The 16,583-nt window shown below is 42.6% G+C and overlaps 1 protein-coding gene across 1 annotated transcript in view; it reads left to right on the plus strand.

Moving 5' to 3' along the window:
* Positions 1–249: 249 nt before the first annotated feature.
* capn12 (calpain 12) overlaps positions 250–16,583 on the plus strand; it is a 38,106-nt gene continuing 21,772 nt past the window's right edge. The window contains exons 1-4 of the mRNA XM_017707990.2: positions 250–503; positions 2,917–2,986; positions 6,462–6,580; positions 15,596–15,729. Of these exons, the coding sequence (XP_017563479.1) occupies positions 306–503; positions 2,917–2,986; positions 6,462–6,580; positions 15,596–15,729 (521 nt within the window). The 5' untranslated portion in view covers positions 250–305. The remainder of the gene's footprint in view (positions 504–2,916; positions 2,987–6,461; positions 6,581–15,595; positions 15,730–16,583) is intronic.

Raw genomic sequence — 16,583 nt, forward strand, 5'->3', positions numbered from 1 at the left:
ACAATTCTTGGTATGATAACTTTTTGAAAGATGGTCCAAGTGCCGGGAAAGTTTAATGAACCTGATAAAAAATCGCGTGCGTGACTCAGCAAGACTTGCCAACTCCACCAAAACAAGCCTCATACCCCTCATACCCCATCAACTCCAACTCCCACCCAGACTTCAGGCAGGGGGGTGTGTCCCCAGTGGGCGGTGTGAGAGGTCTGAGCCACTTCATTCCAACTTTCTCCAAATTCCTGCAGACTGAGAGTTCAGGTTCCTCAGAGCTCCTCACACTTTCAGCTGAAGCTCCTGTAGAAGCCAGAATGTCTGACAACACCTCTGCTCCCGGCTCTGCTGGAAACCCGGTGAAGTTTAAGAATCAGGACTACACCTCCATCAGAGATGAGTGTCTCAAGAAAAAAACTCTGTTCCTGGACTCGACTTTCACAGCTGACCAGACTTCCGTCGGCATGCCGGCAGATCCGGACCCAAAACTGGTCATCAAATGGCTGAGACCCAAGGTAACTGTCTAGATTTCTGTCTGGTTATGGACACATTGTGTGATGCTTTTAACACTTAATCTGTTTTGACACTTTCAAAAGAAATCAAACTGTTTTTTTCTTTTTATATTTTTCTACAAATGACAAATAAAGTGTGTTGAATTAGTTATTGTAGAGTTGCATGAATATCATGTGATTCTGTGGAGAAGCTTGTGTAATACAGCTGCCACCTGCCCTTCTGATCTTCTGATCTAACAGAGATGTTCCTACTGGGTTTGTGGAGGATTTCACAAAGTATTTTCCCACTAAAGCTGTGTCCAATAGAATAGATGTCCCTAGAACATTTCGTCCATAACAATTTTTAAAGGATCCCTCGCAATCAGCAGCATGGCCTACAGTCGTATGCAAAAGTTTGGGCACCCCAATTGCATGTAAGGCTCCAGCACCCCTTGCAATCCAGAAGCGGCTTAGAAGATATGTGTGTGTGTGTGTGTGTGTGTGTGTGTGTGTGTTAAACTAAGCAAATAAATACAAATTGTGCACTAACATTTTAATTGTGTTCTCTATAGAGGACGTGTTAACTTATTTTCACTAAGAAAATCAACAACACATAATTTCACCAGGGTCTTTAAACCTTTGCACCTAACTGAATTCATTGTCATTTAAAAAATCTAAAATAATTAGTCTGATATAAACATTTAGGTGGACATTAGTGGGTGGAGTGTCATGCCTTGAGAGCATCAACCATTTTGAGACATAACAATAACGAGTAAATGAGCAAATTATATTGATTGAAAGTATTTTTTAAACCAATTTTTCAATCAGAACTACATCAAAGAAATAAAGACGTGGAAACACATAAGGTCTGTGGTTACAAAGCTGTATTATGTCTACTGTGGTTTACTGAGAAGTGTCACTTATAAAGTGGCCTTCAGTAGAACTTGATGCAGGCCAAACCTCTCCAATTAAACTTGTTTTTGGCACCTTAAAAGGAAATGTACACATTGGGGAAAATGTAGGAAGGAAGTGATTAGGGTTAAAACAGTAGAGAGGCCTTGAGGATCGTGACAAATGCCCAACACAACATCTGGACTGAAGTGAATAGGGATTGATCAGGGTTTAAAGCTTTACAACAGAGATGTAAAACTTTAGATCACAGGAAGTTCTGTTCGGAGTTTTTTTGCTGTCCAGCCAAATGTGTTTAGTGCAGCCTTGCTTTTCTAGTAAAGTGAGACTTTGCCTTTCCTTCTCATCCCAGTCACGTGTTGAGAGATGAATGAAATACAGTTTGTCCACAACACAGTGTTACTTTAACATGAAACAACAACAAACAACAGGATACGGCTACAACAGTACATAACGCAACAGTGAGTAAAAAATAATAAATAAATACAGCAAAAAAACTATAGTGGACTGTATAATAAGCTGTGCAAACAGAAAATTATGCAGTGACCGATAGAGTAAACTATACAAACAATAAAATCCAATGAACAACACATTAAACTATGCAAACAATAAACTATATACTATAACTATACAATAAGCTAAGAAAACTATTTGGGTACACTGTGCAATAAACATTGTGAAATAAATTGTAAACAACAATAAACTGTACAGTGAGCCATACAATAAACATTCAAAGTAATAATTTATACAGTGCACTGCACAATAAACTGAAAACAATACACTGTACAGTGAACTATACAATAAACTATGACAGTAATGAAGTATACAGTGCACTGTGCAATAAACTGAAAACAATACACTGCAGTGAACTATACAATAAATTATGAAAGTAATGAACTATACATTGCACTGCAATAAACAATGAAAATAATAATCTCTGCAGTGAACTAAACAATAAATTAACAAAACAGCAAACCTAACAGAGAACTACATAATAAATCATGCAAACAATAATCCATAAAGTGTATTATTCAATAAAGTATGAGAAGAACAAACTGTACACTGTAAGGGTGTAACAATTTCAACATAGTAATAAAAAAGCGAAAGGTGAACACTCAAACCAGTGTTTTGAAATCATTGATACACAAAACGATTTCTGCTGAAGGTCTCTCATCCATCTTATGTGGAAACTAGTGTCAGTGATGTTTCAAGTTCAGTTTTGTAAGACCTCTGTTTTGCTAGGACACATTACACTTTGTTTTGTTTTGGAATAAAACGTGTAACTTTGAGCCAAGCCAGTCTGTGTAACATATAATTAGATGTTTGTTAGAAAGTAATTTCAAATTAAAAAATTCTGACTGTAAGGACCAGATAGAAAACACTGAAACGATAGACAGTGAGGTAGAGGAGAGAAATGCACAGTCTTCGCAGCTGTTACTGTTATTTTGGATGCATTTGTGTGACAGTATTACGTGCAGCTATTCTATGCTTATGCATGTTGTCTGTCTGTTTATCCTTTTGTCTTCAGGAAATCAGCAGCAATGCTGTCTTTGTTGATGGCACCACGGGCACCACTGATATCTGCCAGGGTCAGCTGGGTGAGTCCTTGCCCGAATTAGCGCTGAGATTTGAAGCCCGGCTAATGGGATAAGGCCTTGAAATTGAAAAAAAATAAATAAATAAATAAATTGCACGCACACAAATGAGTGAAGAATGGCCTCTGGGCACGAGCACAATCACAGAGACATCTGTCTTGGAAGAGCTCCCGTATCATCTTCTTATCATGCAGATTCACCTCACTACACCCTCTCTCTCTCTCTCTCTCTCTCTCATTTCCCTCTCTCCTCCTCTTTGCTTTATCCTGGTTATAATGTTTAATATCCCACTCCCGTTCCGCCCCTCTAGCTGTGAGGGTCTCGGGCCCCTTCTGCAGATGCCCCGCTGAGAGCTGTAAAACAGAGCAGCCTCAGGGCTCTCACATCAAAACTGGAGAAGTGGTGCAGGAGGAGGGAAGCGGAAAAAGGGGGGCTTCATCTGCATACGCCTCCAACCCCCCCTACCCCCCCCCCCCCACCCAAAAACGCCCCCCCGCCCCCAGACCCCGAGCTCAACAATAATAATTATTTTGCACAGCAGGTTTTGATTTATTCTCTCTCTCTCTCTCTCTCTGTCTCTCTCTCTCTCTCTCTGTCTCTCTCTTTCATCAGGACTCTCTTCTTCTCTAATCCCTCTTTATCTCCACTCTCATTCTCTCTGTGTCCTTTGTTATCTCTCTCTCTCATTCTCCTTCTTTATCTGCTCTCTCTTTTTTTCTCTTCTCTTTCTCCCTTTTTCCTCTCCATCTCTCTCCCCTTTCTCATGTTCTCTCTCTTCTCTCTGTCTCCCTCTTTTTCATCTCTCTCACTCCCTGCTCCTCCCTCCTTCTTTTTTCTCTTTCTCTTACTCTACCTCTCTCTTCTTCCTCCCTTTCACCCCTTGTATCTTGTTTCTTGTGACTCCATCTTTATCTGCCTCATTCTCTCTATGTCTGTCTCTTGCTTCCTTCTCTCTCCCTCTCCCTCCTCTGTTCCTCTCTCTCTATCTCACTGTTTATCTTCTGTTTTTTCTTCATCTTCCCCATTCTCTCTCTCTCTCTCTCTCTCATTCTCTCCCTCTCCCTTCTCCGTTCCTCTTTTCCTCTCTCGCTATCTTACTGTTTATCTTCTGTTTCTTCTTTTCTCTCTCTCTCTCTCTCTCTCTCTCTCTCTGAGTCTCTTTCTCTCACTTTCTCTCTCTCTCTCTCTGTCTCTCTCTCTGAGTCCCTCTTGCATTCTCTCTCTCTTTTTCTCTCTGAGTCTCTCTCTCTCTCTCTCTCTCTGAGTCTCTTTCTCTCACTTTCTCTCTCTCTCTCTCTCTCTCTCTGTGTCTCTCTCTCTGAGTCCCTCTTGCTTTCTCTCTCTCTCTCTCTGAGTCTCTCTCTCTCTCTCTCTTTCTTGGTCTGATTTTGATTGGTGTTTGGCATTGAGGTCCTGTTTTTAGATGCTCTGTAAAGACTTCTGATTGGGTATTGGGGGACTTTCAGACTACATCACCACTAAAACTCTCATCAGGAGCATCAGAGGCTGTACAAAGAGGCTGTTTTCATATTACAGTCTTCTGTAATATCAGTATTGCAATGGCTATTTTCACGAAGGCTATTTTGCTTTAACCTCTTTTTCCCCATTTGCTGCCTCTACTCTTCTGAGAAGGCTTTATACTAGATGTTGGAACATTGCTTTTAGGATTTGATTGAAGCCATAAGAGCATTAGTGAGGTCAGTGAGCTGGATCACAAATGCCACTCCAGCTCATCCCAAAGGTATTGGATGGAGCCTGTGTGCACTATACCCCCTGGTATTTGGAGGGTTGGCTGGCTCCTTCAGTGTTGGCTGGCTGCTAACTCACTCACTGATGATAGCAGAGTTTTGATTTTGAGATATTCAGGGGGTCTAAGAGGCTAATTAGGGGGTCTTGGACCCCCCCAGGACTCCCTGTGTTTTGCATCTGGAACAGAGCTCCCCCACTGCTCCACAGTCCAGTGTTGGGAGGCTTTATATGTATATTATGCTCCTATAGCTGATGCTTGGCATCAGGCATGGTCACCTCAGGCACAGAGTCCAGTTATGTTGGTCAGTGTTTTCCTACAGAGAATACACTAGCTGTGTGCACAGCTGAACACCTGAATTTCTGTGAACTCGGATGTATTTTATGTGCTGATATATAGTGTGATTTATGATCTTAGCCAGCACAATTAAAGCCATGTTATACTGACTCAGCATATTTATTTGCCTTTGATACTTTAGGATTTAGGAACAAAAACGTATTTCTGTCAAGGTTTTGATGTGTGTTGGGGTTTTGCGTAAGCTGTTTTCGAAATTGTTTTAAATGGTATTTCACAAATTGCCTTCGAGCAAATGAGAAAAAAAAGTAATGATGTGTGTACATGCTGTGGTTTTGAACATGTTCAGCTGAGCTGTTGACAAAAGCACGAAAGCCTCTTCAGTAAACCCCCCAAGGAAGATGAACAGCTGTTTACTGTTACAGAGGAATGTGTTCGCAACAGTGAATGCATCACAGGGACAGTTTGTTAGCAGTTTTCCTTTTTTTCTGTTTTTTATTTATTTACATGCCAGCTGTCTTTTACATTGTGTGCGTACATTTCTTTTCAGATAAGTACAAGTTAGTAAATTGTACATTAATTAGTAAATCTGTTTCACTGACAATTACACAGAAGCCTTAACAACTTAAGTAGAACGTTACATTTTTCAGTCTTTAATGTGTCCCACATTAAACTTGCTTTCAGTTTTTCAAAGAAATGTGAAAGATATTTTTCTACACCCCCAAAGTTTAGTCTTAGAAGTTGCGTTCTCTGCTTCTCGCGATCCAAGTAATCCAAAGACATTTAATGATATTGAGGTCTGGGCTCAGAATCCATTGTTCTGAGAACACGACCAGCTTCTCTGTTTGACTTGTCTATTCCCTTTTCTCAGTAAGGGCTTTTTGACAGCTGTACATCTTTTCAGACCCATAGCGCTGAGTAGTTTTCTGTTTGTTTTTTTAAAGTTCTTTTATATATTGTCACTGTCCAATGAAAACCATGTATCTCCATTTTTAGGGATTTTTATTTTTCTACATCATTTGAACCCACCAGCTGTCCTTTACGCTGTGTGAAAATGTTATGATTAATGGATCAATAGAAATGCTCAAAAATCACTTGGAACAAAACCTCTTTACATTGACTTACATTAAAAGGTAAGACAGTTTTTGCTCTCTCCTGTAAAGTCAGTATTTTGGAGATACTTGTTTTTCTTTGGACAGTGACGATATTATCTCTTCAGACATATGTGACTGACAAAAATGACTGATTTGTGGCAGTTTTGATAAAAAATAATAAATACTGATGGTCTCTGACACAGAACTGTTTATTAAAGCTAAGAACAGATTTTAGAGATTGACTGATTTTGTCACAACAGAGATGATCAGATGTCATTTTCCATTAATGATATGTGCTGCTTAAACTGACTGATGAGCATATTCTTACCTGTGTGTGTTGTAGGTAACTGCTGGCTACTGGCTGCGCTGTCCTGTCTCACTATGCACCCCACTCTGTTTGAGAAGGTGGTCCCAGCTGGACAGACCTTGGCGGCCCCCTATGTTGGAATCTTCCGCTTCAGGGTAAAGTGGATTAACTCCTTTTGATGATGGAGAATCACAGATGGAAGTTCAGCCTAAATTCTATCCATAACGTCTGTAACATGTTGGTGATTATAGATAATAATGTCCCCACTTTTAGCAAAGAACACAAAATTGAAACACATATGATACAACACAGTGGGCGGGTGCTGAAGCAGCTGAATCAGGACCATGTCTAGAGTGTTGTCTATGGTAATTAACTTACAGATGCAGCATGATAGACACTAGGTTGAAAACACGGGTTTCCTTTGAGTTGCCCACTTATCACTTTTGTGGGGGGTTTTGCACCTAATTAATTTTTATATGGTCATTTATAAACCTCTGTATAATTATAATTATTGTTTAATTATAATTAAACAGGCTGTTTTTGTTACTGTACATTTATGACAGAGCATTTCTATTTGTCCGATCATCATTAAATTTGTAAACAACATAAAAGACAGGTGGTGTGATGAAACAAACACTTAATGGACTCTCAGTAACATGTCAAAAACATTAGGATTAGATATTGGGTTAAGGTTAGCGTTAGGATTAGAGCCAGGGTTGGGGTTAGGCTCTGGGTAAGGCTGGGTAAGGTTGGGTTTTGCGTAATGGAAGTAACATATTAGCAACATAATCTACTGAATGTAAGCAATGCATCAACAGAACATCTACAGTGTATTTACTTCAATGTATTTAGATTCTGCACTACTGCTACTTCACTGAAATGTTGTTGATGTGTTACTAAATCATCTTTAAAGGTCCACTGCAAATAAGGTTACTGGAAAAGACATAAAAATAAAAACAGCCTGTTTAATTCTAAGGGATAAATGTAAATATTAATTAAGGCCGGTTGTATTGATTGGACCCCCAAAAAAAGTACAAGAAAATGTACAATATTGGCTATGTAATACATTTTTCTTCTCCTATAAAGCTACCATTTTAGAGATTCAAGATTTTCTTATACCCGTGATGATATGAGCATGCCAAGAGAACATATTATGAAAATTAAAGTGGAATCGAAGAGACAGAAGGTGTCACACATCATAAATTTTACATTAAGGACCCGATTTATGATCCGAGTTGCGGTTGCGGCTGGTGCGTGGGTGCGTTTCTTGTGTGAGTTTTTGTTGAAGGTGGTAATTATCGCTCCTCTGTGTAGAGATCATTTCAGACACCAGCCCCCAACTTCCCACCGACCCCTGCTGTCAAAGTGACACATACAAATCCCTTACACTTGTCACACACCTCTCACACTCGCAACACACGATGCCAAAAAGAATTCTTTTGAGAGATGCCAGAGAAAAACGCTTTAGGTTCCCTAAAGAACCTTTCAGTAGATGATTCTTTAAAGAACCATATTTGTAAATGGGATGTGTCTTTCACTGTATTATTCTTTGCCATTTTTGTGAGCTTTTGTGCCAAAAATGTCATTCCTTTTCACATAACCATTTGCCTTTAAGACTGTTCTATGTAAATGACCTCTGTTCTGTGTAAATGTTTTTGTAATGTTATAAAACGCATGCAAAACAAAATGGGCTGTTTTTCTAGCCTAGTTTCAATGCATGGACTGCATTGACCTGGAAGTGAGTGGTTAGTTTTGAAACCTTAATGCTGTTTACATACCACATCAAACTCTTATTTTACAGAAGTGAAACCTTTTCCATGAGTTGGACTCTTTAAAGGAACTCCATATAATGAGTTTTCTCATTAAGGCTTTTCCTGTCATATGCCCAAATCATATGCCCAAGCCAAGAACCATTTAGGACCCTTTAAGTAACCATGAATGGTTCTATGACATTGCTCAAAAAGAATACACAGTTGCAGGCAAAAGTTTGGGCACCCTTGGTGAGATTACATTTTGTTGATTTTCCAAGTGAAAATACGTTCTCTACACACATGCACACATTTTAATGCATATTTACTGTTTATTTGCTGAATTTAACCGTTGTGTGGTGTTGGGGTCTGTGGGACCCATTTTCAATGCTTACCAAAAGAACAAAATATGTGATTTATCATTATTTCAACCTCAGATTCCTTGGTCTTTGCTCATTTTCTGTGAAGAACATATAACACATTTTTAGTGACTTCACACTGTCCACCCCACCACACATTCATATTACACGTGTTGTTGTGAGGAGTAAAAGTGTGGAGGTGCTGTGTCCCTTTACTTTGCTCTCCTCCTACATGGCCTGCTATTAGTGTGTGCGTGTGTGTGTGTGTGTGTGTGTTTCAATGTGTGTGTGGGGGGGTGTATGTGGGTGTGTGAGGGTGGACAACATGGACAGGCTGCTGACTGGCTACAACTGCTAAAGGAGATCCCTATGCTGGCCACTTGTGATATCTGGTACTTTTACATAAATTGTTATGGCTGTATTGATTTAAAAAGCTATAATGTGGTGGATCCATCAGACTACTGAGTAACAACAACATGAAAACCACACAAGGGTTAAACTCAGCAAATGAATAGAAATTGTGCACTACCATGTCCAGAAAATGGCATATTTAAGTTTGCTCCCAGTAAAGGATGTGTTTTTGCCTTTATTTAGCCATTATTTAGATTATTCAGCCATTTCTGCTGCCCATTGTGAGAGCAATTACCAGTACAGCGTCATTATGTAACTGCTGTGTCAGCCTCTGGCCTGGCATTTCCATTCAGGCAGTAAACACTCTGAAACATGTGTCCTCACTTAAGCACTTTAAGAGCATGTAGAGGCAAATCGGCTCAGTTTCTGCCCTCCCCTGTAGCTCCATACAAACTGGGCTTTTTATGATGACAGTCCTGCAGTAAAACAGTAGGAAACCTCCAGGAAAGTGAGCTATTCTAGCTTGTACAATTCTGTTTACCTCTGCATTGTTGGGCCACATTACAACTAGAGAATTTAATTGCAAAGCTGAGTGGAGCATCGGAGAGATCTGAGCGGAGATTTGAAAAGTATTGTCTGTTTTCTCATCGATAAGAATTTGCCTGCCTACTATCTTAATGAAGAAATGTTAAGGCATGTTTGCAGAAATATTAATTAAAGAGTAAATACTGATCCTGAGTGAGGTTTTTTGGTGGCTTGTGTAAACTGAGATGAGACAAGATAAACTCTGAAAGCAGACTTCAAAGCATAGCTGAGATAGTGGCTGGCCATTATGTTCCCAGCTGTTGTGTGGGTAGTCAGAGTAAGTTACTGTGAGATGTGGGTCCCTCTTATTAGATGAGAGGGTTCATGAAGAGAGAGAAAGAAAGATCTTTAAACAAGGCGAAAAGAGATGGTAGCCTGTTGTTTGTGTTTGTTAGCCTGACGGCGTTTGAAATGTCCTGACATGCAGCCCCAGCCCAAGGGTGTGAATACACACTGCATTCCCAGGCACGTTCAGCAGGTCAGCACAAGCCTGGTATCCCTGTGCTTAAGTGAAGACATCCTCTGACCTGTGCGTTTAATGATATTTAAGTATTTAGAAATGTAGCACAGGAGTCATAAAGCTAATGTAAGAGGCTAACAAGCAGTGAAAGCCTGTGTCACCCAAAAGCTTTTTGAGTAGTCTTGCAAAGCTCTTGTCAGAGAACCTGATCTGTCTTCACTGCCAAAAATAATATGTTGGCAAGTGAAACCATCTTAAATCTAGTCAATATATCTAATATTTATGAGATAAGATAATCTTTTATTAGTCCTATAATGGGGAAATTCTCAGTGCTACAGCAGCAAAGGAATAACAAGGCACTCGAGAAAAGAAATAACAAGATGAGACTTAACAAATTAAGTAATTAACCTTACAGTTACAGTTTGTTACTTGCTATATGGACAGTATATATACATATATATAATACTAGAGATAAAATATATGATAAAATATATAAACTCTATCCTTCATATAAACTCTATTCACAGAAATTAAGAATATAAATACCTCTCCTTGGATCACCACCTTATCGTGGTGGAGGGGTTTGCGTGCTTGAATGATCTTAGGAGCTATGTTGTCTGGAGCAAAAGCTCCTGGTAGGGTCTCCCATGGCAAACTGGTCCTAGGTGACAGGTCAGACAAAGTGTGATCCATAATAACCCCTATGAAGACACAAAAGCAGGACTTGTGTACCCTGCCCGGAACAGGGTTACCGGGGCCCCACCCTGGAGCCAGGCCTGGGGGAGGGGCTCGCCAGCGAGCGTCTGGTGGCCGGGCATTTACTCATGGTGCCCGGCCGGGCCCAGCCCGAAGGAGTTACATGAGTCCCCCCTCCCATCGACCCACCACCAATGGGAGGGGCAGTAGTAGGGGTTCGGTGCGTTGTGGATCGTGCAGTGTCCGAAGGCGTGGGCCTTGGCGTTCTGATCCTCGGTTGCTGAAACTGGCTTTTGGAACTTGGAATGTTACCTCACTGGCGGGGAAAGAGCCTGAGTTGGTGCGCGAGGTTGAGAGATACCGGCTAGATATAGTCGGGCTCACCTCAACACACAGCTTGGGCTCTGGGTCCAATCTCCTTGAGAGGGGCTGGACTTTATTCTTTTCTGGAGTTGCCCATGGTGAGAGGCGGCGGGCAGGTGTGGGCTTTCTCATAGCCCCTCGACTCGGTGCCTGTATGTTGGGGTTTTCTCCGGTGGACGAGAGGGTAGCTTCCCTACGCCTTCCGGCTGGGGAACGGGTCCTGACTGTTGTCTGTGCTTATGCACCGAACAGCAGTTCAGAGTACCCAGCCTTCTTAGAGTCCTTGGGAAGGGTGCTTGAAAGTGCTCCTCCTGGAGACTCGATTGTCCTACTGGGGGACTTCAACGCTCACGTGGGCAATGACAGTGAGACCTGGAGGGGTGTGATTGGGAGGAATGGCCTCTCTGATCTGAACCCGAGTGGTGTTCAGTTTTTGGACTTCTGCGCAAACCACAGTTTGTCCATCACGAACACCATGTTCGAACACAAGGATGTCCATAAGTGCACATGGCACCAGGACACCCTAGGCCGCAGTTCAATGATTGACTTTGTAGTCGTGTCATCGGACTTGCGGCCATGTGTTTTGGACACTCGGGTAAAGAGAGGAGCTGAGCTGTCAACTGATCACCACCTGGTGGTGAGTTGGATCAGGTGGTGGGGGAAGATGCCGGTCCGACCAGGCAAGCCCAAACGTATAGTGAGGGTTTGCTGGGAACGTCTAGCAGAAGAACCTGTCAGATTGATCTTCAACTCACACCTCCGTCAGAACTTTGACCAGATATCGTGGGAGGTGGGGGAGATTGACTCAGAATGGGCCATGTTCCATTCCTCCATTGCTGAAGCGGCTGACTGTAGCTGTGGCCGTAAGGTAGTTGGTGCCTGTCGGGGCGGTAATCCTCGAACCCGGTGGTGGACACCCCAGGTGAGAGATGCCGTCAAGCTGAAGAAGGAGTCCTACCGGGCATGGTTGGCCTGTGGGACACCAGAGGCAGCTGGCAGGTATCGACAGGCCAAGCGATCTGCGGCTTCAGTTGTCGCCAAGGCAAAAACCCGTGTATGGGAGGAGTTTGGTGAGGCCTTGGAAACTGACTTTAAGTCGGCTCCGAAAAGATTCTGGCAAACCGTCAGGCGACTCAGAAGGGGAAAGCAGTGTGCCACTAGCACTGTATATAGTGGAGATGGTGTGCTGCTGACTTCGACTGAAGACGTCATTGGGCGGTGGAAGGAATACTTTGAGGACCTTCTCAATCCCACCGACACGTTCTCCAGTGAGGAGGCTGAGTCTGGGGACATGGGAATAGGCTTGTCCATTACTGAGGCCGAAGTCGCTAAGGTAGTTAAGAAGCTCCTTGGTGGCAAGGCTCCAGGGGTGGATGAGATCCGCCCTGAGTTCCTCAAGGCTCTGGATGTTGTGGGGCTGTCTTGGCTGACACGCCTTTTCAACATTGCGTGGACATCGGGGGCGGTGCCAGTGGATTGGCAGACTGGGGTGGTGGTGCCTCTTTTTAAAAAAGGGGACCGGAGGGTGTGTTCCAACTACAGGGGAAATCACACTCCTCAGCCTCCCTGGCAAGGTCTATGCAGGGGTACTGGAGAAGAGAGTCCGGCTTATAGTCGAACCTCGGATCCAGGAGGAACAGTGCGGGTTCCGCCCTGGTCGTGGAACACTGGACCAACTCTTCACCCTCTCCAGGATTCTGGAGGGTTCATGGGAGTTTGCCCAACCAGTCCACATGTGCTTTGTGGATCTGGAGAAGGCATTCGACTGTGTTCCCCGGGGTAATCTGTGGGAGGTGCTTCGGGAGTACGGGGTACATGGCTCTTTGCTACGAGCCATTCAGGCCCTGTACAAACAAAGCTGGAGTTTGGTTCGCATAGCCGGCAGTAAGTCAGACTCTTTCCCAGTTAGAGTTGGACTCCGTCAGGGCTGCCCTTTGTCACCGATTCTATTCATAATTTTTATGGATAGAATTTCTAGGCGCAGTCAAGGGATGGAGGGTGTCCGGTTTGGTGACCTCAGGGTCACATCGCTGCTGTTTGCAGATGATGTGGTCCTATTGGACTTCAGCTTTCGCTGGATCGGTTTGCAGCCGAGTGTGAAGCGGCTGAGATGAGAATCAGTACCTCTAAATCCGAGACCATGGTTCTCAGGCGGAAAAGGGTGGAGAGCCCTCTCTGGGTCGGGGATAGGCTCTTGCCTCAAGTGGAGGAGTTCAAGTATCTCGGGGTCTTGTTCACGAGTGATGGTACAAGGGAGCGGGAGATTGACAGGCGGATTGGTGCTGGGTCAGCAGTGATTCGGGCTCTTTACCGGTCTGTTGTGGTAAAGAAAGAGCTGAGCCATAAGGCAAGGCTCTCGATTTACCGGTCGATCTACGTTCCCACCCTCACCTATGGTCATGAGCTTTGGGTAATGACCGAAAGAATAAGATTGCGAATACAAGCGGCCGAAATGAGTTTCCTCCGCAGGGTGTCTGGACTCTCCCTTAGAGATAGGGTGAGAAGTTCAGTCATCCGGGAGGGACTCGGAGTAGAGCCGCTGCTTCTTCACGTCGAGAGGAGCCAGCTGAGGTGGTTCGGGCATCTGGTTAGGATGCCTCCTGGACGCCTCCCTCGGGAGGTGTCACAGGCGAGTCCACCTGGGAGGAGACCCCGGGGAAGACCCAGGACATGCTGGCGCGAATATATCGCCCAGCTGGCCTGGGAGCGCCTCGGAATCCCCCTTGGAGAGCTGGTGGAAGTGGCTGGGGAAAGGGAGGTCTGGGCTTCATTGCTTAGGATGCTGCCCCTGCTTCCCGAACCCCGGAGAAGCGGAAGATAATGGATGGATGGATGGATGGATAAGAATATAAATAATCATAAATAAAAAAAGCAAAAAATATTTACACTGTAAGGATATTTTACTCGAACAGCAGATGGAGTATTGTTTATATTACACCTGGGAATGGTGATGGATTTACATAACAACATTATGCGATTGTTTAAATTATTTCTAGACATGTTTACTTGTTTTAAGGTATTTTATCTGGGGAAATTGTTTTCTTAAACTGGCTGATAATTTTGCTTATTTCAAGCATTATTTGTACAAATAAGCAAAAATATTTGTCTAAAAACAAGAAGTTTAATGATAATCTGCTGGTAAATAAGAGTTTCTCTAGATAAAATTACTTTATAAACATTAGAGAAAACTCGAATGAAGTTAAATAATCTTAATGTTGTTACAAAAATCTTGATTTAAGATGTTTTCACTCAAGATATAATTTGTTTTTTGCAGGGTTGTTGCTTGTGGTCAAGAACCGATTACTTACGAAAGGAAAGAGCGATTTGACTGACTTGAAAACTGACCAATCACAAATGGTTATTTTTGTAGAACATGTACAGGAAAAAGATTTTTTAAATGGGGCTACATCAAAAACACCCCCACAGGAAACAAAGTACTACTAATTACCTTAAAGAAGACTCTTAAGGTTGTGATGCCGTGAACTCTTTCAAGTCATCCTCTATTTCGCCTTCAATGCCAGCTGCTGTTTACATTGTGTGATAATTTCAGGATGAATAGGCCAATAGAAATTGTCCAAAATGATTTCGAATAAAATCGCATTACAAAAACTCCTGTTAAAAGTTAAGATGGTTTTTTTTCCTTTCTCTGTACAGCCATGATATCTTGGTATGAAAGACTCAGCATGGAAAGCAACTGCTTTCAAAAGCGTGTTTCCTATCAGGCAGATTAAAACACGGATGGGTGGAAAACATGGACATGTGCTTAGCTGCAGCATAGACTTCTTTTATATTAAACTCAAGTATGAAACGAAAGGAGCAGACTTTGTACCCCAAACATGTCTTGGCCACTTGACTACATTTGGTGTGACGGGAAAGCGGAGTTGTTCAGATTTTTGGTGAACTAATCTGTGGAAGCCCTGAATGATCCAGAGTATGAGTTCAAGTATATTTGTTTTTTATACCTGTATCAAAAATGTTTTTCTCCTTCACAATTATATTTTTTTCATTACTGTATGAAAAAAATGTTAACGCTTAGCTAAGACTTGACTAACACTTAGCATGCTACTCCATCGTAGACCAGCAGGGGGTGACTGTTGTTTTTTTTTTTTTCCTTGCACATCACTGGAACTAAGTGGCTAAGCAGTTTGCATTCTATACTATCTTATGTTAAATTCTGGTATGACATGCTAATTGTTAGCCAGTTAGCTCCTCAGTATTTTTTTCATGAAGGGTAAGGAAAAAGGTATTAGGGTTTTGAGGACTTTAATGGCTGAAATTGTATAATAGATACAGGCAAAAAATAAATACATTTGAAATTACCGCAGACAGCATGTGACTGATCTGCCCTTGAGCAAGGCACCTAACCCCCAACTGCTCCCCAGGCATTGTGGATAGTGCTGCCCACTGCTCCAGGCAAGTGTGCTCACTGCACCCTAGTGTGTGTGTTCACTAGTGTGTATGTGGTGTTTCACTGCGCAGATGGGTTAAATGCAGAGGTGAAATTCTTAATCTTATTCTCATTATTAACATTATGTATTAGACCTTTGGTCTACTAGTCTTACAAACGATGATAACACAGTTCTTGACTCCCCCCCCTCTCTCTATCAGTTCTGGCAGTATGGTGAGTGGGTGGAGGTGGTGGTGGATGACAGGCTGCCCGTGCGAGGAGGCCGTCTGCTCTTCAGCTACTCCCGCACCAGCAACGAGTTCTGGAGCGCCCTGGTGGAGAAGGCTTACGCCAAGTCAGTCCCAGCATATGTGTGTATGACTGTGTGTGAGTGTGTGGGATAAGGAGTAGCAGAGCCAGAGCTTCACGCTGCTTCATCAGGATGTTTTTACAGATCAATTAGACGTAAACAGATTACTGTTCAGCTCCTACTCCATTTCTGTACGTCACTGAAGTGCTGAGTGAATAATGGACATTCTAAACTCTGCACACAAGTCATTTAAAGCAGTCTGTTTGGCTTGATAGATTAGTAAAATGTTTTATAACCCTTTCTACTGCTTTCCTAGAGCCGGATTTAGCTTATTGCTGTAATTACATTGGTGATTCTATTGCATATCGTAGAATATCACCGCATCCCCCACATTCGACCCACCTGTCCCATCGTAGTATTGTCCCTTAATGTAGAGTTGCTTTAAAGCATTTTTAGTTGAAAAAATGCAAGAGGGTTCAAGAACATTTTCATTGCCATCAGAGGACTTTCCTTTGAACAGTCACAACTCTAGCGTGAGTTTGGGCTTCAAAGTGAGAGGGCCTAGGCCAGGGGAATTCTCGCATCTCTGGCAGGAAACGTTTCCACAAAAGTAGAATAGTTTCTTGTAAAATGTCTCTCAGTGTTCGATATTTAACTTGGCTGTAGCCAACTTCTCATTCGCCAGCCTCTTCTTTGAATTTTCCCGTTCCACCTTAACTCTTGCCTGAGGTGCCGCCATGTAACTGCTGCACCATTTAAGGTGGAACGGGAACATTCGGACTCAAACAAGAGGCTGGTGAATGAGAAGCTGACTTCAGTGTCACAACGTTTTAGTGTTGAACGGTTTCTCGTAGCAGCAACATATCAGGAAACCAGCTGGAGGGATTATAAACGCAAAT

This window comes from Pygocentrus nattereri, chromosome 7 (assembly GCF_015220715.1).
Source record: "Pygocentrus nattereri isolate fPygNat1 chromosome 7, fPygNat1.pri, whole genome shotgun sequence".
Classification (NCBI taxonomy): Eukaryota; Metazoa; Chordata; class Actinopteri; order Characiformes; family Serrasalmidae; genus Pygocentrus; species Pygocentrus nattereri.